General features: G+C 37.8%; 1 protein-coding gene across 1 annotated transcript in view; it reads right to left on the bottom strand.

Annotated features, from left to right (window-relative positions):
• The window catches only part of LOC127646241 (voltage-dependent calcium channel subunit alpha-2/delta-2-like), a 320645-nt gene extending 299557 nt beyond the window's left edge, over nt 1-21088 (bottom strand). The window contains exons 1-2 of the mRNA XM_052129737.1: nt 20790-21088; nt 3145-3226 (exon numbers count right to left, since the gene is read on the bottom strand). Of these exons, the coding sequence (XP_051985697.1) occupies nt 3145-3226; nt 20790-20905 (198 nt within the window). The 5' untranslated portion in view covers nt 20906-21088. The remainder of the gene's footprint in view (nt 1-3144; nt 3227-20789) is intronic.
• Nucleotides 21089-22547: the final 1459 nt, after the last annotated feature.

Below are 22547 nucleotides of genomic sequence, written 5' to 3'. Positions count from 1 at the left end.
CCCACCCAGAGCGCTGGGCGCTGCACGCATGGGTGATCAACGACTACCCGTCGCTTTGCCAGAAGGAGTAATAAACACTATCATACACTTTCCACGAGAAGACTCTGTGCGTCCAAATGGTCTGTGTTTTCAAAATGGTGAACCGACAGAGACCTGGACCCACGGACATGTGGGGTGTCGTCGCTGCTCGTGTTTTTACAAGAGCTGCTGGATAAGGGCAGATCCCCATCCACGCTCAAAGTGTACGTGGCGGCCATCGCGGCGTTCGCTGAACCCCTGCACGGCCAGTCACTGGGAAAAACGAGCTGGTCATCCGCTTCCTCAGGGGAGCTAGAAGGATGAACCCCCCGCGCCCCCCATCGGTTCCTATCTGGGATCTTTCCGTAGTTCTCGAAGCTATGAAAGCCCCCCTTTCGAACCGCTTCAATCCGTGGATTTGAAATACCTTTCACTCAAAACCGTTTTTCTGACTGCCCTGTCATCAGTTAAACGTGTGGGAGACCTTCACGCGCTGTCTGTCAGCGCTGCATGTCTTGAGTTTGGACCAAGTGACACCAAGGTCATTTTAAAGCCTAGACACGGCTATGTCCCCAAGGTGATCGGTACTCCTTTCAGAGCACAAATCATTTCCCTATCTGCGCTGCCAGCATCCGATAGCGAACGCGACGCCAATCTCCTTTGCCCAGTCAGAGCACTGAGATTGTATACTGCGCGCTCCGCCTCATTCAGACGCTCTGAGCAGCTTTTCGTTTTGTTCGGAGGGCGCACCAAGGGTTTCGCCGCCTCACAACAGACACTGTCTAGATGGATAGTGGACGCTATTGCTGCCGCGTACGCGTCAAAGGACCTACCATGCCCGTTAGGCATTAGGGCTCACTCCACTAGAGGCATGGCCTCCTCGTGGGCATGGTCCAGCGGGATTTCCATTCACGACATATGTGTGGCAGCGGGCTGGGCTTCCCCCTCCACCTTTGTCAGATTTTACAATCTGGAAGTGCCCGCCCTGCAGGCAAAACTACTAGTGGTTTAATACGCTACAGCTCCCCTGGTGAGCTGCACTGATGGGACACATTCCACACAGACTGGCACCACCGCTCTGTCTTTTCCTTCCCACTATGTGCTTATGTATTACACACACACACTGGCCCGCACTCATGCCGGCCAAATATTATTTCCCCACTCACAAGGGCTCCCCCGGGTCCCCCCACCCCCGGGGCTCATGCAGTGGATGCTTGGTGCGCACGGCGTTAACAATGGGTTCCCGTAGCGTAAGCTAGCTTACGCAATACGAGAGAACCTCTCGTAAGAGAACGAATCGGTTACCTCGGTTCTCTCTAGAAGAGGGAACGAGTATTGCGTAGCCGGATGTGCTCGCGCCACGAGCGATTTTCGCTTCATTCAATGAAAACCAGGGTTCCAGCCTACGAACTTACGCTTATATGCACTCTAGCCACGCCCATTTTGGCGGGCTTTGATGCAGTGACGGCGCGGGCGCCTGTCATTGGACGCAAGTTCACTCAAGTTCGTCTATAGGCTGCAGCAGTTGCCGCAGAGCAACCTATGAGCTCGCTAGCTAGCCCGCTCAAGGTATGCAGTTGCTGCACTGCGTTGACAATGGATACAAAATTAAGGATAATTTTTTGGCTTCAATATCTCAGAAAAGATGAATCTTTCCCGTAGCGTAAGCTAGCTTACGCAATACTCGTTCCCTCTTCTAGAGAGAACCGAGGTTACGTAAGTTAACCGATTCGTTTTCCCTTGTCCATGTATTTTAACCCGGTTGTTTTCACTCCCCTCTGTCAATCGTTGAGTGTTGTTAGCATGGTATGTTTTCCCTGCCCGAGTTCTCTGTGTTTAAGTTTCCTGTTTCCCCATTGTGGGTTTTTCCTTTGTGTTTATTTGTTTATTTGATAGTTCTCTGTGTTTAAGTTTCCTGTTTCCCCATTGTGGGTTTTTCCTTTGTGTTTATTTGTTTATTTGATCATTCAATAAAGTAACTGCATTTGGATCCGCACCTCCTCGTCTGCCTTCGCTGCCTCAGTCATTACACATGTAAGTTGGATTAACAATCATATTTTCCAACAATTTTTCAAACTGACTGAAAAAAGCAAAGATTTGCCAGCTCCCAGCATGCATTGTGGCATGAATAAATAATGAGGTTAGTGTTGAAGGCTAATTTATTTGTGATTTTTTGACTTTATTTGTGTTTTTTTTTCTTTGTCATTACTGTTAGTTAATACTGTAGTTGTGTGGTGATGTTAATAGCTTACATTTTACTTAATGGTGTTTGTTGAGTGTCACCATTACTGAGCTTTGTAATGAAAATAGTGATTCCCGTTCAAACTTCTGGTTGTCCAGTAGGAATGAGCGATAACACTTATTTTATTTACGATCCAATACCAAGTACTTTTAGGCCAATATCACTGATATCAATACCAATACCTCTACTGAATTGAATTTTTACAAATTTCGTTGATAAATTATTGATATAATTATACGGTTACTATTACTGAAACTAAATTACCATATGGATACTACAGTAATGCAGTAGTAAAACTATGGTTAATTGTAAGAATTTTTTTTCCTTATAAGATGCATTAATATTCATGTAATCTAAAAAAAAAATCTGAATCAATATTTTTTATGTGAGGATCGATATTCTTGATATAACTTTACTATTGATCGACCCATCCCTAATGTCCAGCCTTTGCTAGTGTTCATAAAATTCTTTAATCAGACCTTAAACAATGCATCCTGGGTAGCCACGAGTATAATATATATTAGTATAGTATATACGAGTATATATATTAATATAGCAAAGGGTAAATATAATTTACAAATCACTCCTTTTTGCTTTTATTAGCATTTTTCATACTGTCCCAACTTGTTTGGAATTGGGGTTGTAGCTTAAGTTAATTTGAGTACAAGCAATGATGTACTTAAGAAAAAAAAATGTCCCTGAAGCACTGCAACTGGACAAGCCAACATGAATCATCCTAAAGCTTTTTTTTTTTTACAAATGGCCCTTATACCATAAAAACATACAATGGCAACTCATTAAACAGTACCATGGCATTTTTGTTAGGAGCATCAATGCGGAGTGATTACAGATTACACATTCAAAAAATTAAAAGCTTAACTTACTCCTTTCATCTGTTGACCTCCGGTGACCAGTTGAAGCACCTTCTCCAACTCTTTCTCTATACGACCGGCCCAGTGAATCATCCTATTATAGAAAGACAGCATTAAATAAGATCAGTATGAATAAGTGCCAATCAAAATAATAACAGATTAATCCCAATTCATATATATTTCTATCCAATATAATTTGCACGATTAGGATTAGTGTATTTCAAATGTTTTAATCATGTTGTATTATGAACTGGAGTACTTGAAAGTATCTCTGCTGAAAGTCAAAGGTGATTTGCTTGTCTTGGCTGGTTTAAGATGGTTTAGTTGCTCTGCCAGCAGAACAAGCTGGTCTTCAGATGGTTTAGCTGGTCAGCTAGCTTGTCTTCCAACCTAAGTGCCTGACACCACTTGAAAACCATCAAACCAGACCAAACCATTGGAAACCAGCAAGGATGTACTTTAACATTGCCAGTGCAGTACTTCTTTTTATATGCAAATTGGGATTTAGTCAATAACTAACATTGACTAGGTTAGCATTAACATTGTATTATAACTGTATTATAGTGCTTAAAAATATGTTGAATTAAAGTTTACTTTAAGTTTTACTGTAAAGTCATTTAAAGTAATCTCCCAAAAATCAAAACATATGGCCAGAAAGTAGGAACAATGTATTTTTAGATGTACTGCTGGAGTTCTAGTAGGAGGTATTAGCATTTGAGAATGATTCCATATCATAAAACTCAGGAGCTCAAACTGATGTAGCCTTGATGGTCTGTTTGTTACTGCTGGAGTATGGGCAATTAATTTGATTGCTTTTATAATTAATGTAATTTGTGTCTGGCTTTTAGATCGTATAGCCAGGTCAGTGCCATTGAATGCCCCGGGAGCCCTCACACTAAGATTCTAAATATTTCTGAAGGGAAACAAAAGAAAAAGTTTCTTTGAAATCAAGAGAACTTGTAAAATGCTGGGAAAAACAAATCTACTTATTATAAAATCCAGACAATGCTAGAAAACTGTGTTTACATGAAAGTTTGAAATTATAGAGTTTTTCACTATCTTGATATAAAAAAAATAGTAGTAAACAAATAATACATAGAATTAGCTATTTGCTTCAACTCTTCAACTCTAGGGCATTTTTGGGCTGCCGCCTGCAATATTTCACTCTCAAATTAAAAAGCTCACTATTTACACATATTGTGGGCTAACTGCCAGAAATGTGTCAATTTTTCCAGAAACCTCCCCAAATTAAACAACGGACTCAAATTATTCACAAATAACATTGCAGTTGTTTACAATCTTATGACGAACCATTTAAAAAAATGTTGTCCTAAATTTGTAAGCATGTAATTCTGGTTCTTTTCACTCTAGCTCCCTCCAAAAGTATTTTATTCCACTAAATGGCTATCTCTATCACCTTCCTTCACAGAATGCCGATCTGAAATGTAGGTGATGCCCTAACGCATTTTAGATCTCACAGATGTTCTCGTCCATAGACATTCAGTCTAATTTTCAGTTCATGCACCACCCCCATTGTTTCATTGAATATCTCGGCCTCTGAGTGGACTACAAGCTCAATCTAGATATCATTAGAAAGCTGAGATCCCCCCCCCCCCTTTGCAAAAACAGTCAGCATCAATACTTGCTGAGCTACCCAGGTCCCCTTTATATAAGCATGTTACCGAGTATAACCGGTAACTCCGGTGGCAAGCCTAACTCACAGACAAGTAAAGGCCTTATTTCGGTTATTTTATGTAACATAAATGCAGAAGTGAGATTTATCTATGAAAAGTCCAAAGCTTTCCAAGCTTTCAAATGATACCCCATATGCCTGACTTGTGTATTCGGAGACTTGAACATTTTAAGCGTAAACATTTTTTGTGACATAGTGCCCACTTTTTGACCAAAAACACAAACAACACCACAAATGAAACTATATTACGTTATCAGCTTTCTTTCTTACGTGGAACACAAGCGTGTTAGGCACCATTCAAGTCAAGCTCTTTATTGTCATTCTACAGGTACAATGATATTATTTACATTCACTTTCATTGCATTTTTTTTCTATATTTCACAAAAAAGTAAATGGCAACTGAGTCCCTAATATTCTTATAAACACCTTTTTTTGTGTTCCACAGAAGAAATAAAGTCAGATTTGGAATATGACATTGAGTACATTTCAGAATATTTACTTTTCCTTTTATTATTATATTTACTATCCCTTTAAAATGTAGTGTGAAACTGACAGAAAACATTACAGAGGGTGTTTCAGCAGTGTCACAGAAACACTATAACAGTTTTATCTGCTCAAGTCTAATGGTCAGAGATTTGCAAACACAGCCCGGGGTCAGAAATAACCCTTATCTGTGTAAGCATGTAAAGCATGTGTGGGTGTGCTTTACTAAGTGAGCATCTTATTTACTTAATAAGAATGACTGAGCCCAGCAATTTTATTAGCATATAATTTATGTGTTTTTAACATTTATATTTTACATATAGAAAATGAAACCTATTTTTAGGCTCATTAAAGAAATATTCTGGGTTCAATTCAAGTTAAGTTAAGCATTTTGTGGCAATATAAAAATCAAACTTGTCTGTTGTTTTCTTTAAAAAAAGCTATAAACTGGGTTCCAGTGAGGCACTTACAATGGAAGTGAATATCTATAAACCGGGGCCAATCTATAAACATTAAAATACTCACCGTTTCAAAAGTAATGGTAAATGGTCTGCACTTATATAGCACTTTTTTCTAACCTCAGAGGTTACCAAAGCTTTACACTGTGTCCCAATCACCCATTCACACACACATTCATACACCAAGGAGCTAGCCTGCCATTGGGAGCAACTTGGTGTTCAGTGTCTTGCCCAAGGACATTTCGGCATGTGGAGTCGTGTGGGCCAGGATTCGAACCACCAACCCTGCAATTAGCAGCAGACCCGCTCTACCACCTGAGCCACAGCCACCCCCAAAAAAAGCATAGAGTTTTCTGTGTAAAGTTATAGCCAATTTTACAACTTCGTTGCCATGACGATGTCAACAAACATGATGATGTAATTTGTCAAGCTCAAATAATACATTCGTTTTAACAGAAGAATTTATGTAAGTGCGTTTATAAAATTATAAGCTTCACATTTCTGTCTTTAAACCCTCAAAAAATTGGCCCCATTTGCTTTCATTGTAAATGCCTCACTGTAACCTAAATGTTTGCTTTTTTAAAGAAAAGGATGGACGAGTAATCAATCAATCAAATCAATCAACATTATGCCACAAATGCTGTCGATTGAGCTTAACTTGTATTGAACCCAGAATATTCCCTTAAGATTTTTAATATTAAGACATTATTTTTGATAGACTAATGTAAGAATGCAAAAAATAACCTTAATGGTCCAAAATTAACCCTCGATTTTATTTAGACCATCGTGAGGTTAGTTTTACCCTACTGATGATGTGTTGTTTCAATAGTAATCCTGCTCAGTATGAGAGGAACTGCAGGTTCAGACATTTGGTGCGTATGCTTGGCTGAGGAGCCACTGGTGCGAAGCTACCATCTGTGGGATTATGACGGAATCCCCCCTAAACATAATGATACCGCAGTGCCTTGATCTCTCACAGGCCGACTATCCCGGGCCAATTGGAGTCCTGCGGTGCTGCGGTATCATTATGTTTAGGGGGATTCATATTTAGAGGCGTTCAGTCATAATCCTACATGCTTCACACCAGTGGTTCCTCAGCCAAGCACACCAACATTTTTAATATTATTTTCAATAGAATAATGTCAGAATGCAAAAAATAATCTTAATGGTCCTAAATGAATTTTATTTGCTATATTTTAATTACTTATTTATTAGAATTTCTTGTATTATGATTTGGACATTTTCTTGACAGGTATGTGAAGCTGGGATGTGAAGGCTAAAGGTCACTGTCATCCCCTCAATCTTATTTTTCAAATCTTTTGTTATTTTATTATTGCCGCAACCTAGACGTTGACAGAACAATAATGTTAACTGCCATGAATTACTGCGTTAGTGATTAGCAACATTTTCAAAAGCAGCCTAAAACAATGTCTAAATAGCTATTTGGTTATTAATTAACATATTTTCTGTTCTTTGTTTTTTTCTCTTTTTTTATTTTCTCCCCAATTTGGTATGCCCAATTCCAAATGCGCTCTTGGTCCTCGTGGTGGCGTAATGACTCGCCTCAATCCGGGTGACAGAGGAAGAAGACTGTGCATCTTCTTCTGTGCATCTTATCACATGGCTTGTTGTGCGCGTTACCGCAGAGATGTAGCATGTGTGGAGGCTTCACGCTATTCTCTGCGGCATCCATGCACAACTACCATGTGCCCCACCGAGAGCGAGAACAACATTATAGCGATCACGAGGAGGTTAACCCAACATGACCTCTACCCATCCAAGCAACCGGCCAATTGGTTGCTTAAGAAGCCTGACTGGATTCACTCAGGACGCCCTGGATTTGAATATTTTCTGTTATGGATGACATCGGGCAAACAAATTATTGCAGTTTGAAGAGTACAAAGACAAAAATGTATCTTTCTTTTGAAATAATATGCACAGATAAATCATGCACAATAAGGCCAGGAATGTGTTTTATAAAGTAAATAGGGTCTATTGTGATTTCATGTTGACTTTAATCACTTCTTCAATCCTCTCTTCCTCTCCCTCTGGCAGTGGGTTGCTCTGTTGTTGGCAGGTAAGAGTGACTGTTTAAGGAGCCGAATTATAAAAAAACGCCGGTTCTGACAGAAGTGCCTCCCTAAGCAGCAACAACACAGCTAGCTGAGCCAAACACTGAATGAAGCGATCAAACGTCTGAAGTTCAGGGCTGTATATCTCTGCACACAGCTCCAAAAGCTCTTAACACAAAAACATTCAGCCGGGAAAGAGGGGGATGGTACGATGATGCTGTCTTCAACACAAGATATTAGATAACCACTCACAACAAAGTACACCCATCTATCTCAATGCATAAACTTACATTGTAGGAGGGCCCCGAGCTGCATCATAGAAACTTGGTTTGGTTCTGACTTGAACAAGCACCATAGCAACCACCCAGAAAACCAAAGCAACCAGAGAGCAATGCACTAAAACCACTCAGAATAGTTTTGTATCACATCATGCAACACCCTGGCAACCACACACACAACACTCCAGACAAACCAGATTGTGGATGTAACTTTGCCAAGGGCAAAGGCCTTTTTTATTTTTTCTTCAACCAATTAATGGTTTTCTGCATTAATTTGTCATCAAATGTGATCTTATCTTCATCAAAGTCACAAGTATAGACAAAACACAATGTGCTTAAGCTAACAACATACACACAGTTATAATCATGCATCTCTTTATTGAACACATCCCATTAAACTTTCACAGTGCTGCTTAAAAAAAAGTGAAACCTTGGATTTAATAACTGGCTGATCCTCATTTGGCAGCAATAACCTCAACCTTACAGAACTGCTTCAGTTCAGCCATTTTCTTAGGATGTCTGGTGTAAACGGCTCTCTTGAGGTCATTCCACAGCGTCTCTATAAGGTTAAGGTCTGGGCTCTGACTGGGCACTTTTTTACCTCATTAGGCATTCTGCGGTGTGCGCTTTGAGTCATCTTGGCTGGACGGCAAATTCTAAGGAAAGTATCCACAGTACTAAATCATCTCCATTTATAAACAGTTTGTCTAATATGTGAAAATCTAAGTTCTTTGAGATAAAGCCCTTTCCAGTTGGTTGCTCTGCATAAATTCTTGATTGTAGGTCTTCTGAGATTTCTTTTTGTGAGGCATGGTCATGGTCCAGGTCAGCAGAAGCTTCTTGTGAATAGCAAACTCAAAATGTTTGAGTGCTTTTTTATAAGTCAGAGTAGCTCTAACCCAACCATTCATTTTTGCTTCATTAATTGGATGCCAGGTTTGCCAACTCCTGACTCATTAGCTTTTGTTGGCGTCAATAAACTAGGGGTTCACATACTTTTTCCAATCTACTAAACATTTTGTGTTTGTTCACTATTGTAACTTAAATAAGGTAATTACACATACTCTTTCTTGCCACTGTAGTTAATTATTCCCTAAGTGCCCAAACTCTTTTTTTTTCCCTCACTCTACAACCACACAGTACACATATTTTCTGCCATTTTTCATAACCTGAGAAAGTTAGACAGCCCTAGTATTAATGATTGAGGGCAACACAGCAACCTGGGCAGCGCGCATTTACTGCATGTTTGAAATGTTTGAAGAGATAACAAAATATCAAACCAAGTGGTGACAGCAAACAAATAATGTTAGACCTCAATTTTTCATCTAGTCAATTTGAAACCATCTAGCCCCAAGGTTATTTTTAGTGCATACATGAAATCTGTTTCCCACAAGTTCAAATAATTTTCATTACAAACAATTTTTCTGAAAGATGTGTAAATGAGTGTTAAATAAGTGTGACTTAAGTTTCAAATACATTTTGGGTCCACAATAACTATTGCATATGTCAATAGCATGATGGACATCAGGCAAACTCACAATTAAAATTTGGTTGTGACTCCTGTCAACCTTAGTTACAGAATGTTCTTTAACTGAACTATGTATGAATGAACAGACCCGTATTGAGCACTCCAAACAGGAATGAAAACCATATTGTGCTGCTTTGTGAAGGTGGCCAGTTAATGGACTAACTGTTGAATACACACATGCATGTATTCACACTAAAAGCTTAAGGGGCTTTTAGTACCAACATCTCAAATTACACTTAGCTGGGTGAAAACCACTAAGAAATTATAAACTAAGACCGCTGTAATGGCTCAGTCAAACACATTCACAACTTTATTCAATTCCGAGCAAGCCTTAAAACACCCACAACTATCCCAATTCACATATTTTCTCTCTATTATCGTTGTTTCACTCAGCCGGTAAAAAAACACAATCCTCTCCCTGTCTATCTCTTTTATCAGCAGACAGACATGGTCATTTGTCATTTAATGATAGCACAGAATAAGACATGTCAACGTGAAATGTCAGCTTTGTTTGAATGACACGGAAGGAGAGATTAGCGATAACGTAAGTCACAATGTCTAAAAAGTAGACACGATAAAGAGAAACTCCAATTAACATTTAATGGCAATAATTACAAATTATACATCAGCAACAACTCACCATGTTTTCTTACGTACTGTATGGTGTCTCCTATGCACTGCATCCAGTATGCAAGCAGTTCATTTAGAGACAGTTCCAAGCTATATATTGTATAATAATTAACTAGGTTTTTACATTTAATGAAGAAAATGTGAAACCTTGCCATGCTTTGAAAGGTGTTATGGATTGTTTTTTTAAGGCATTGCTAGGGTGTTCCATTTGGTTGCTAGGGTGTTCTTTGGCAGTTGCTAAGGGGTTCTGAGCCTCAAGTCTCTATCCCTGCATCCGAATATCCATACTTCCCTACTATATAGCATGCCAAAAATAGTATGGCAATGGAGTAGTATGTCCGAATCCACAGTAATCATAAAACTGTATGCGAGAAATACCTGGATGACTGACTATTTCTGGCAAGATTCTAAAGTACGGAATGACAGGACACTTTACAATAACATAATCACTCAGGGGCTGAAGAGACATCATGTTCAGAACACTGAATTTAAAAGAATGGCTGAGAACCACAAGTAGGACGGCACTGCACAATGGTAAGTGCTATATACTGTGTACCAGGATAGTTGTTCCTTGTGCTACAAAATCTGAGTAGATTAATTTCTCAGTTGTTGTTTTTAAGTCATGTAATATCCACATCCCCGCATGAAGTATGTCTGGAATACCACTCGCGTTGTACGTATCATTGCAGCTTCCAGGTGCTACAACAACATTTACTTTTTTTCACTTACACAAAAAACAAAAGTAAAACGGCATTGTGTGATTGTTTATCACACAATTCTATTTTATGACATCAAAACACGTTTACTAAAGTGCGTGACTTGTAAGGGGGTATATTTCACTGTTTGTATTAAATAACCAGCTACATTTACAAGTAGTTTGAGTATGATTCATGCGGTAGCTCAACTGATAAAGGAGTTCTGAAGGGCCCGTGAGTGGACAAGTAAGCCGAATGTGTCATAGAAGCACCACAAAATGACGTGGTTGGGATTTTCATCTCCCATTTTCTTTTTAAAATACAAAAAATGATGATTTTAAGGTTTTGCTTAACTAGCTTTTTTGAGTTGACACAACTAAAATTTCATGCCAGCTTAATTTGTTAAGTTTTGATTCTATTCACTTGTACTTAAGTTGGATTAACAATCATACTTGCCATTTCAACTCACTTAACAAAGTTGACTGAAAAAGCTAAGATTTGCCAGCTCCCAGTATGCATTGCAGCATGAATAAATAATGAGGTTAGTGTTCATTTGTGGACTTTATTTGTGCTTTTTCTTTGTCATTACTGTTAGTTAATACTGTAGTTGTGTGGTGATGTTAATAGCTTACATTTTACTTAATGGTGTTTGTTGAGTGTCACCATTACTGAGCTTTGTATTGAAACTCTATGCCTCCCGTTCAAACTTTTGAATGTCCAGTCTTTGATGGAGTTCATAAAGTTATTTAATCAGAACTTAAATATCAAAACTTTAGGTGCGGCAATGCATTCTGGGTAGTCTTATGTGTCACAATATCAAAGTTATTTGAACAAAACCTGTTAAATCCAGATTGCTAAAAATAGTTTTATCAATGGATTATTTACTTGTCTTGACAAAACTTCTGAAGTTAAAAGAAATTAATATTTTTGTTAATGTAACTTGACTGAGTCAAAGCAAAGAGACAACTTGCTTAAGCTGAGTGAACACATTTTTTTTTACAGTGTATCAGTTAGGTTTAAGGTTAAGGATAGGTAGGTTTTTTTTAATTTAAAATTTGATAGAGCACCAACCTTAAAACTTATGCACGGGGATAAAGGTGGCGGTGATGTCAGTTCAAGAGAAAATTATGTGCAGCTGCACTGTATGTGTTTGTGTGTGTCTTTATTTAATAAAATATTATTTATATTGTTAAGCTGGTTCTTGCCTCCTCCTTTCCCTTAACCCCCTTACATTGGTGCCGAAATACGGGAAGGAGGAGGGATGCCCGTTGCAGAGTCCTCGACACTGCCGTCCACCCCGGGGAGCGCCGCTGCCATCCACCGGGTGACGGAGTAGCCAGACCACCCAGATGTGGGGAATGGCCACCGTCCGCGGGCGAGTGGGGACTGGACTCCCCGTTTGCATGGAGCGATGGAGCCCCTGCCAGGGGCGGAGGAGTGCCCTGTCATTCCCCCAGAAATGCGGAGGGGTCGAGAGAAGACTGCAGTCCACATGGGGAGGTGGGAAGCAACTCCCGACCACCTGAAGTGGTAGGGCCGCTGCCAGGGCTGGAGGAGTGTCCCCACGTGCCACCAGAAAAGAAGAGGGGCGTTCTGTCAACTGGGGTTTGGAGATTTGACTCCGGTTGGTTGTTACCATCATCGTGTTTTGTGCACGTTTTGAGGTTTGCGTGTGCAGCTCTGTATCATGATTCTATCGCCTGTAATGCAAAGTGATGTTGTCTTATAGACTACATAGCATGCATTATGTCAATCCTAATCCAAAATCCTAATTTTGTGTTTTTATATTACAGTCTTATTATTTTTAGTGCATAGACCTACCATTGTAGTATGATGGTTCACTTGCTGTTACAAGTAAGGAGGTTACAGGAGCAGGATCTAAACGCAACTTAGAAGTATTTACTAAAATAAACAAAGTACAGATTAACGGGGTAAACACAGGAACAAAGGAAACATCCACAATGGGAAAAACACTGGAACAGAGAAAGCATGAACAATGGGACTGGATCAAAAACAGGGGGTCAAAATACATAAACAACTGACCAGTACTGAACAGAAGAAATAAGGGCATTAAATACAGACTTTCTAATGAGGGAATGGAACACAGGTTAGAACAATAGGGAACAGCTGGAAGTGATCAGAGCAGGGGATTATGGGAAGCGTAGTCCGGGAGGAACAGATGACAGAGGCAAAACACAAGGCAGACAACAGTGAATCATGACACTTGCATTGTCCACTGAGGCTGTAGATTGTAATATAAAAATAATGTTGGACTTATATCAGCCATTTCACGAGTTTCAACTATTAAATTGATATGTGTAGTAGAATACAAACATTAATGTGTATTGTCTAGTGGATAAAATGCTTTAATAATCATATAAAAATATAATTAAGAGTGTAGTTTATCTTCCTCAAAGTAACTAATATATCGATTATACATTTTCAAGTGAATTACATCATGATATCAACATGAAAATGTTTCGTCATGACTTCGCACTGCAGGTAAACTCCGAGTCCTCAAACCATGAGATTAATCCGCCAGAAGAGAAATCGCAACTGACGCAAAGTGTTCCTCTGCAAGTAACTTGCATTTTTATGCTTCAACCGTTAAAGGGTCAAGTGTTACATAGTTTTAAGTATATTTTACTTAGTCAATTTTAATGCTATAACATTAAGTAAATCTTACTAGTCGTTTTTTACAGTGAACTTTTGTCTCCATAAGTTGCACATACTGGTTCTGATACAGTTATAATCATCATAAGTACTTTTTTGTTTGTTTGTTTTTGGAGTAGTATTGCATCCCTAAGGATATTCTCGAAAAACTTTGCTTTTCATTTGTATGAAACACATTCTCTTTGCAACATTCACATTTGCAGTTCCTAGTGCAGATGTACACATGGCTTTCAGCACCATGGAGAGCGCACTACAATAACAAGCAAAACTCCAACTGAGAAGTGCCAAATAAATTATATGTACATATATTTTTTTTTGGTGCCCAGCTTACAGTAACAAATAATGTATTGCTTTCCTGAATTTAACATTTAATGCAACATCGACATGCATCTTGGTTTAATCCTTGTGGCTTTATTATCTCCAAAACTGCATCAGTAATGAACTTTGTAAATGAGGCATATATTTTATACTCTCATAATAGTTACTTTGTTATTAAGAAATATCCATGTCCCTTTAAAGTCACTGAATCCCCAGACTACTAATCTGCAGCATTACGTTTCAGAAAACGAATAAAAATGTCCAATATTGTTGACATGATTTTTAGGTTGGACTATCTGTCTAAATAACCAATGGCAGACAGAGGGGGTGTTCAGGGAATCCCTTGTGAAAACAGTAATTATTTTTTGCCATAATGTTTGAATACACCAGTGGCTCAGCGATTAGACACTTCACTTTCCATTAACTATTTGTAAACGCAATTGTAGCTCTAACCCTCATTCATGGATCAGCTGGAAAACCCAAAAGTGACCTCTAAATCAGAACGAATAAGAGGTTGATGAGGACAACTGGATGAATGAAGATGGAGGACTTGGTTTGTGCTATTAGGCAGAGGTTACTTTCTTCTCTGAATTAATTATTTAAATGCTGAGTCATTTAGCCATTAACCGGCGCACTACACTGACTATCTTGCACAAAATATCTTTAAATGTTTTCTGAAAAGAGAATTCTGAGTTGACCTATATATGACCAAATCAATAGGCAAGCATCCATCTCAGTGGTTGCTGATTATAAATCACAGTGTATTTTCAAGACCTTGACATTTAGATTTTGTTCCAAAACATAGTGAGCTGCTCACAATGGCAAATAACTTCTAATGCAGCATCCCAATTCCCAACTGAAATGGAACCTCCTAAGTGGCAGATTTGGAATGCTCTACACAGGCAGCAACTCTGTAGCTGTGTCCGAAATTGCCCGCTATCCATTATATAGTGCAATATTTTGGGTGTCAGCCATTTAGTAGTGGTGTCCGAATTCGTTCCCTACATCATGTTCCCTAAATTTTTTTCACTCATTCTTACCCACAATGCACTCTGATTTTGAGTGTAGTCGATGTAAAATGAGTGAGAGAGAAAGGGAGCACGAGAGACGCCAGTTTACAGCTTCCTTCTTTCCTTTCCGGCTGTGTCACAAGAAGCCTGTTTAATCAGATCTAAAAGCCACTATAGGTACAAGATTACCCCGATTCACTATGGTAAGTCTACAATAATGATTTTTATTTTGAGCTATCGGGTCAGATTTGGCGTGAAATCGCAGGCATACTTCATTCCTCCTTGCATGTTTAAGTCATATCTGTAAGATCAGAAAGAAGGTCCGGTTATTTCGCAAGAAGCCTGTTTAATCAGATCTAAAAGCCGCTATAGGTACAAGGTGGTAATTGTATGCTCATCTCAAGTTGTTTATAATGAACCGATTTCATAGCACAGTAATGTTTATTAATTTGTTTATTGTGTAACCATCACTCTGTTGTAACTTTTCTTCCAAATAAATGATTAATAATGTATTATTTTAATTGTTATATTCCCTACATCTCGTTCCCTAAATTATTTCACTCATTCTTACCCACAATGCACTCTGATTTTGAGTGTACAGTCAATGTACAATCGCCAACGCTATTTTACCCATAATCCAAAGCGAAGACCATCGACGTGCGCAGAGAGAGAGCGTGACTGGATGAGTGTGAGAGAGAGAGGGAGCACGAGAGATGCCAGTTTACAGCTTCCTTCTTTCCTTTCCATTTTATTTGTGTGTTATGATTTGAAAAATTACATTATAAAATAGAGTGATCCAAAATCATACAGAAAGTTTTAACAGTTTTTATCTAATGATTTATTTATACAATATTGAAAATATATTTGATATGGTTATTTTATTTTATTTATTTAATATATATATATATATATATATATATATATATATATATATATATATATATATGACAAAAAGACAAAAGTTACTGTGTGCACTTTTTAATAAATAATAATAATAATAAAATATATAAAATATAAAATTATTATAGAAATTATTCAAATATTCTATAGTGCACTCTGCACATTACACTGACACCTCGTGGCTTGGATGCAGCATCATTTACAATCAATAGTTTTCCGTTTCAGATGCCATTGTAGAATGTATTTTTTCCATCTTAGTATTTAGTGTCAGCCATGATACTCTAATCAATGAGTGAAAGTGTCAAATAACAGGACGGTTACTGAGATTAAGCAAGTAGTATTCGGCTGGTCATGTGATTCTAACATGTGTGGGCCCTCTCCATGTAGAATAAAACAGCTTTTATAAGGTTACTGATAAGAGTTGGGTCTTAATTTTATTGTGAGTGGTCACAATTTCCTACATTTATTGCAAAATTATAATTCACGTCTTCAGGAGTTAAACACTTTAAATGAGGAAAAAACTATTGAATGCACTTATTTCTTCACTAATTCACTGAGGTGATATTACACTCAAAAGACTGTACACAGTAGAAATTATTCAAATATTCGATAATCACATGTATGTATTCATCTAAAATCAATGGATGTTGTAATTAATAACTTTAGTACTGTATTATAGACGCGTGACGGTAATATGCACACATGTCATTCATTCTCATCGCTCAGAAATGCTGCCCAGTTTGGATGGGAGAGTTTCAAGATGCTAAAAAATTATAAATAAATAAAATAATGTTCGCTTGTTCAAATGTTTCTGTTCTTGTTGGCAGTTTTTATCAGTATTATTATTTTAATAATTATAAAAACATACAGTATATTAAACATGACAAACCGACTGAAGGTTTATTGTAGCCTATATACCATTTTATAAGAATAACAAGTATTATTGTTGTTATTATGATTATTATTATACTACATGTATGATAAAAGTACATATAACAAAGTTATTTCAGTGTCATCTTTCCGATGCTCTCCAAATCTTTCCGATGCTTTCCAAATTCACTCATTTCGTTCACTTCTTGCCATATGGTGCACTCACAGACTTCCACTATATAGGAAATAGTGAATGAGTGAATAATTGAGAGATTTCAGACACAGCTAGTGTTGGCAACCTGGTCCCACAGTACATGATTTCCTGGTGAAATAACGGCGATGAAATGGAGTAGAGGAGCTACAACAAATGAAATGAACTCTTAATTTTCACCCTGTTCTTCACACAATGCTATCTTACGTTTGATATCCAAATACTTTTACTATAGCGCATTACTTGTAAGGCGATACATTTGAACGTTTGCATTACACAGCACATTGTCTATCATTACTTACAAGAAGTTAAGCAGGGACGAAAGTAGATTTGCTTACGTTACTTTATTGATTGATTTCCTTGCCTTTGTTGAATCCTTCTAGATGCTTGCTAACTGACTGGGTTTAGTAAAGATGGTTAGGCCTCAAGGCTTAAAGCACCGCATAAAATAAGCGTTAAAAATCTCTCTGAGTACTGTAGACCCTCAAAGCAGAAAACACACAAACGGAGAGCATAAAAGATACTATTTATCACCATAAGATTATTAGTTATTAATCATACAAGGGTTGAAAAACAGAATGATGTACTATTTAGCCGTATTAGACTATCCAGACAGCCTGTTTTCTTCTGCAACACCTCTGTGCGTTATCAAGGTTGACATATTACACATGCTGAGCTGTTTGTGAATTAAAGCAATCCTTTAAAATGCATGATATCATTCTTGTTCCAGAGGAAGGCTGAAATATTTTTAAAGGTCTATAGGTTCATTAAAGTTGTGCTAAGCATGGAATTATACACCCTTTTCGTTGACATTTGAAATTAAGAGCCAAGATCAAATACCGGGCAAACGATAACATGAGAGTTAAATCACATGAGAGACTGAAATTTGAATCAAACCAATTTGACTTTTGAATGCATGTCAAATTTGTATCACTATCTTTTCAAATCTATTTATATTAGAAATAAAATAATGAATATAATAGAACATAAAAATATGTTTTTTAAATGGCAGTGGTAAACAATAACGCCACACACATCTTTGTCTCATATTACATAAAACCTTACATAAACAGCATCAAATTTCCATGATTTCATACAGCGTGAGAGACGAGCTAATCCACTAAGGACTGACATGTGTGGGCACTGAGAGGACAAATCCAGCCTCTGCCCCATACGAGTCCAAATCTGGCATGGACCCAACACTCTCGCTTGGAAAAGGATCTGGTGGAGCAAGAGTATACGCTACAATCCAAAAAGCAGATGCTTTACATCCCCGAAAGGCAAATACGGAATTGAGGGTTCCATGCTGTTTATACGCTGCACTTACAATGAGACTTTAAACCGCTTGTAAACTTCATGAATGGGAGTGTGCACAGTATGAAATCATTTAGAGACTCGGTCATGCAAAAGGTATCTACTACAGCTTTTTTTTTGGAGAAAATAAGGTGGGCATTTATACTATATTAACAATACAAGAGATACAAATTGATTGACACCCACAGGAAAGAACAATCACATATCATTGGAAAATGCATGAACTTAAAAATATTAAGTACATTTAAAATGTTTACTCAATTCTAACATGTTAAAATGAATGCTATTATTTATGATTGTTTGTTATCTTTACAATGCGTCATCATGTATTGATCCTAACGTAGAAAACCTTGTCATATTTACTCGCTAATTTGAGTAGATTTCACTGGTAAATAAAATAAGTATCTTTTACTTAATTTTTTGAAGTTGTGTTGCTATCATGCACTGGGCTTAAATAATTAATGAGGTTGCACGGTTTCACTGTTTGTGAGTATTTAGACCATTTTTATTGTTGATTTTGTTGTTACGTTTGTTAACTTCCTGTTTTGTGAAGTTTAAAGTTAATTTTCTACTCAAAATTTCCCGATGACTGTTACCGTCATCATGTTTTGTGCACCAGGTGTTGCACAGCTCTACATCTTGTTTCTATTGCCAGTAATGCAAGGTGATGTTGTCTAATAGACTATATAGCATGAATTACGCTTCTCTATGTCAGCTGGTATATGATTAAACATCTTTATAAAAAAAGATAAAAATGTGTAAAGTTCTAATAAAATATTAGTTAATTTAAGTACCATTTACATCAGATTTAACTGTAATGTTTAGGTTAAATTTACTCACTCACTTAATCAATATTATGTCATTAAGATAAGTAGATTTTACTTAATTTTATACCATTAAAATGTATTTAGAGAAACTGTGCAAAAACTTGTAAATTAAGTAAATCTTAAAAGTATTTTTATTTTATTTTTGTGTAGGAGATCTCATTAACATCTCAATGTTTTATTGTCGACAGCAATGAGATTAAAAGGAGATCAAATGGAGATTTTTCTCCTGAGAAAAAGAGTTTATCTCACAAATCTCCTCTAGAGTTTCAGAAGAGACCTCAACAATGTCTCAAACTGTGCTCAGATTTGCCTATATACTAAAGTCTGCAAAAGTCAGAGCTCTCGGTATGAACTCAAATGTTTCACATTTAATACTCCCAAAAACTGTCTAAGCTATGCTGTCAACAACCATTTTATAGCTCTATATACTTACTATATTTCACCAATTGTTGCATTTTTCTTCTTTTTTTTTTTTGCATTTTAGGATAAACATCTGAGGCAAACCGTTAAAATGGCTATATCCATCTCATAAACTCTTAAAACTGCCCCACTGAGCAATGATTATGTGCAATACACAGTTTAGTCTATTTATATTCATCCAACATATCCTACCCCTTCTCCAATTACATTCCCTTGCATGTATAACAGATTTGTATTTGTACGTGTGTGAGTGTACTTGAGTGTGTGTGTGTGTGTGTGTAGTCTTATTGTGTATTTCTATATATACTTATATTATCTATTCACTTTTTATATTTATTCTATTTTAGTTTTTATTATTATTATTTGTGCACTGGAAGCTTCTGTCACCATGACAAATTCATTGTATGTGTAAGCATACTTGGCAATAAAGCTCATTCTGATTCTGACCAAATTTTCTTCTCTGCAGTTACTTTGGCTATTACCAATAATCAAAATCAAACGTGTCACTGTCTGAGTATTGAATTGGACGAGACTTTAAACTTTAAAGTAGCTTTCAAGACTACAATTTCACTACCGATAACCAAAACCAATAAACCCTACTTTTAATCTAGTGTTTCCACACCTGTGTCTAAATAATTTCCTTAACATTGCCAGCTCTTCGGGATTATTCCTAGCTAATGAAATGTTTTAGTGATGAGCATAAATGTATACGACTAGAACTGGAAATCACATTTTCATAATTCTCGCATATTTTCAGCTTTTTCATAACTGTGGAAACCCTCTGATAGGCAGTCCAATGACAGTGTCGGCTAAAAGTACGTTCAATTCGACGCGTTAAGAACGCGTCCGTGTACTTGCGTCAGTCATCTGTCAAAAAGTAGCAACGTTCAAACGGGTGGAAGACTCTCCCGCCGTTACTGTATCCACGCTCGGTAATATGACAGCAAAAACAGGAACTATACAACTTCAAATTTGTCCATGGTGAAGCACCAAGTATTGCCGTTCTCCTGTTACACCTCCGTTAATCAGTAATTGAACGGCTGGCCTCCTTGGCAATTGTAAATAATTGTTCAGAACGCAATAAATATGAACGCTGACAGGAAATAAGACCGATGCGCGAGAAGCGACACTGAGGTAAACTGTCAACGCAAAGCCGTTCGCGCACAACGGAAATAATATTTAGCGTCTCACGAAACTAGGACGCTCTGAAAACGCGGCGTTTCCCGCCAAAGAGCCACCCGTCCGCATTACGCGCTCCCGTTTCCTACGGTACTTACGTGTAGTGCTGAGGAAACCGGAGCGTTGCCATTCCCGGTGAAGAGACGCTGAGGAGCAGCACAGTTTGGACGGCGAGGAGGCAGAACACACTGGTGGACTGAGGAAATATCGCCATTTTCCATAAAAAAATTCAAGAAACTGGGGTATAAACGGAAGGTAGTCCGTCGAATGCGGTTGAAGCGCGAGCTCTCGGTGCGAATGGCCAAAGATCCAAAGGCGCTGTAAAATCTCAATCGGTAACGGGGCTGAGGGGAAAGACTGGCACGAGAAAAGGCAGTTGGGACGGAGACGCGTAGATGCGCTGAGATGCTGCTGCCACTGGCGCTGTTACTGCTGCTGCTGTTGAGTCTTATTTGCTCTCTCTCTCGCTCTCTCTCTCTCTCTCTCTCCCCTCTCTCGCGCGCTCTCTCTCTCTCTCTCTCTCTCTCTCTCTCTCTCAATTTTTCAAGTTTACATTTTAAAGAAGGCTACTTTATTAGCATAATTGTGTTTAAATACAACATTGCCAAAGCATTAACACAAAAATAGATTATGACAAGAAAAATAACAATAATAAAACAGTAACAAATAACAATAAAAATGGAATTAAAATAAGGTGCCAGGTAATTAATAAAATCAAATAAAAACACTATACAATATAAAATAAAATAAGCAGTTAAGAAGACATTATGAACAATAATAAAACAAAATAAATACTGTGAATGAAGTACATTAAAACAGTGATTGGATTCTGATTGTACTCCCCCAGTAAAACCTGCCTTTGATCTGTTTCTGCTGAACTGGAAAAATGTGGCATAAGGTTTGAGAGTTTGTAAAGGTATTTCTCTCTCACCTCTAAATTTCTCACTGTGAAGGAGAATGTGTGTCTCTGTCTTGACCTAACCAGTGTCACAGTGAGCACAGACTTGTTCTTCCTTTGGAAGCCATTTTTGTATGTGTCTGCCTTTTTCTAAGACTGGCCAGACTGTGAACCCTGAGTCTGTATTTGTTGAGGATCCGTCTCTGTTTTGGATCTCTTACAGTGTGGAGATATTCTGCTAGATTATACTTTCTGTTTAGTGTCCGATAACATTCCAATTTGCTTTAGTTTTTACATTAATTTTCCCAGTGGTCCAAATATGAGTTTTTGCTTTCTTTTATGATTTGGTTTATTCTGATTTGGTTTTGTTCAGCAGTGCTGGTCTGAAACAAGTGTTTTTTAGTTGTTAGTGGGTTTGTGAGTTTCAGAGCCAGCTGACAAAGGGGACTGGTTTTAGGCTTCATATTGCTGTGTGGTAGGGGAAATTGAATGTAGGTGCGTCCAAAATGTATTCCATACAAATGGATTCTATGGGGTGTTTGTCCCATCTAGAGTAATCTGCCATACAGAGTGGACCCGAAACCTCATATTCGTACAAAGCAATAGGCATAATAATACTATCAAAGATTTTACACCAAATTGTTACAGGAATGTCTATTCGGGTAAATTTGCCCTAAATATCATACAATGCTCTTCTAGCTTTCTCTTTTGCATTCACTGTCAGACCAAAACCCCTTGAAGCACTGATTTTTAGACCAAGTTAGTCATAGTGTAAGGTGTGTTCTATTGCAGTGTTTCTCAGAGTGAATGTGCATCTGGTTCCCCGTCTGTCGCTCACTTTGATGTTGTGTCGAATGAAGCGACACTAGGGGACTTTCTTGAAGGCCTCGGTTACCTCTAAACTTGAGAAAAGGCCAATGAGAATTTGGCAGACAGAATTTGCAATCATGCATCTGTT

Source organism: Xyrauchen texanus, chromosome 7 (assembly GCF_025860055.1).
Source record: "Xyrauchen texanus isolate HMW12.3.18 chromosome 7, RBS_HiC_50CHRs, whole genome shotgun sequence".
Taxonomy (NCBI): Eukaryota; Metazoa; Chordata; class Actinopteri; order Cypriniformes; family Catostomidae; genus Xyrauchen; species Xyrauchen texanus.
The sequence above is the reverse complement of the archived record's forward strand: the minus strand, read 5'-3'. Positions and strand labels throughout refer to the sequence as shown.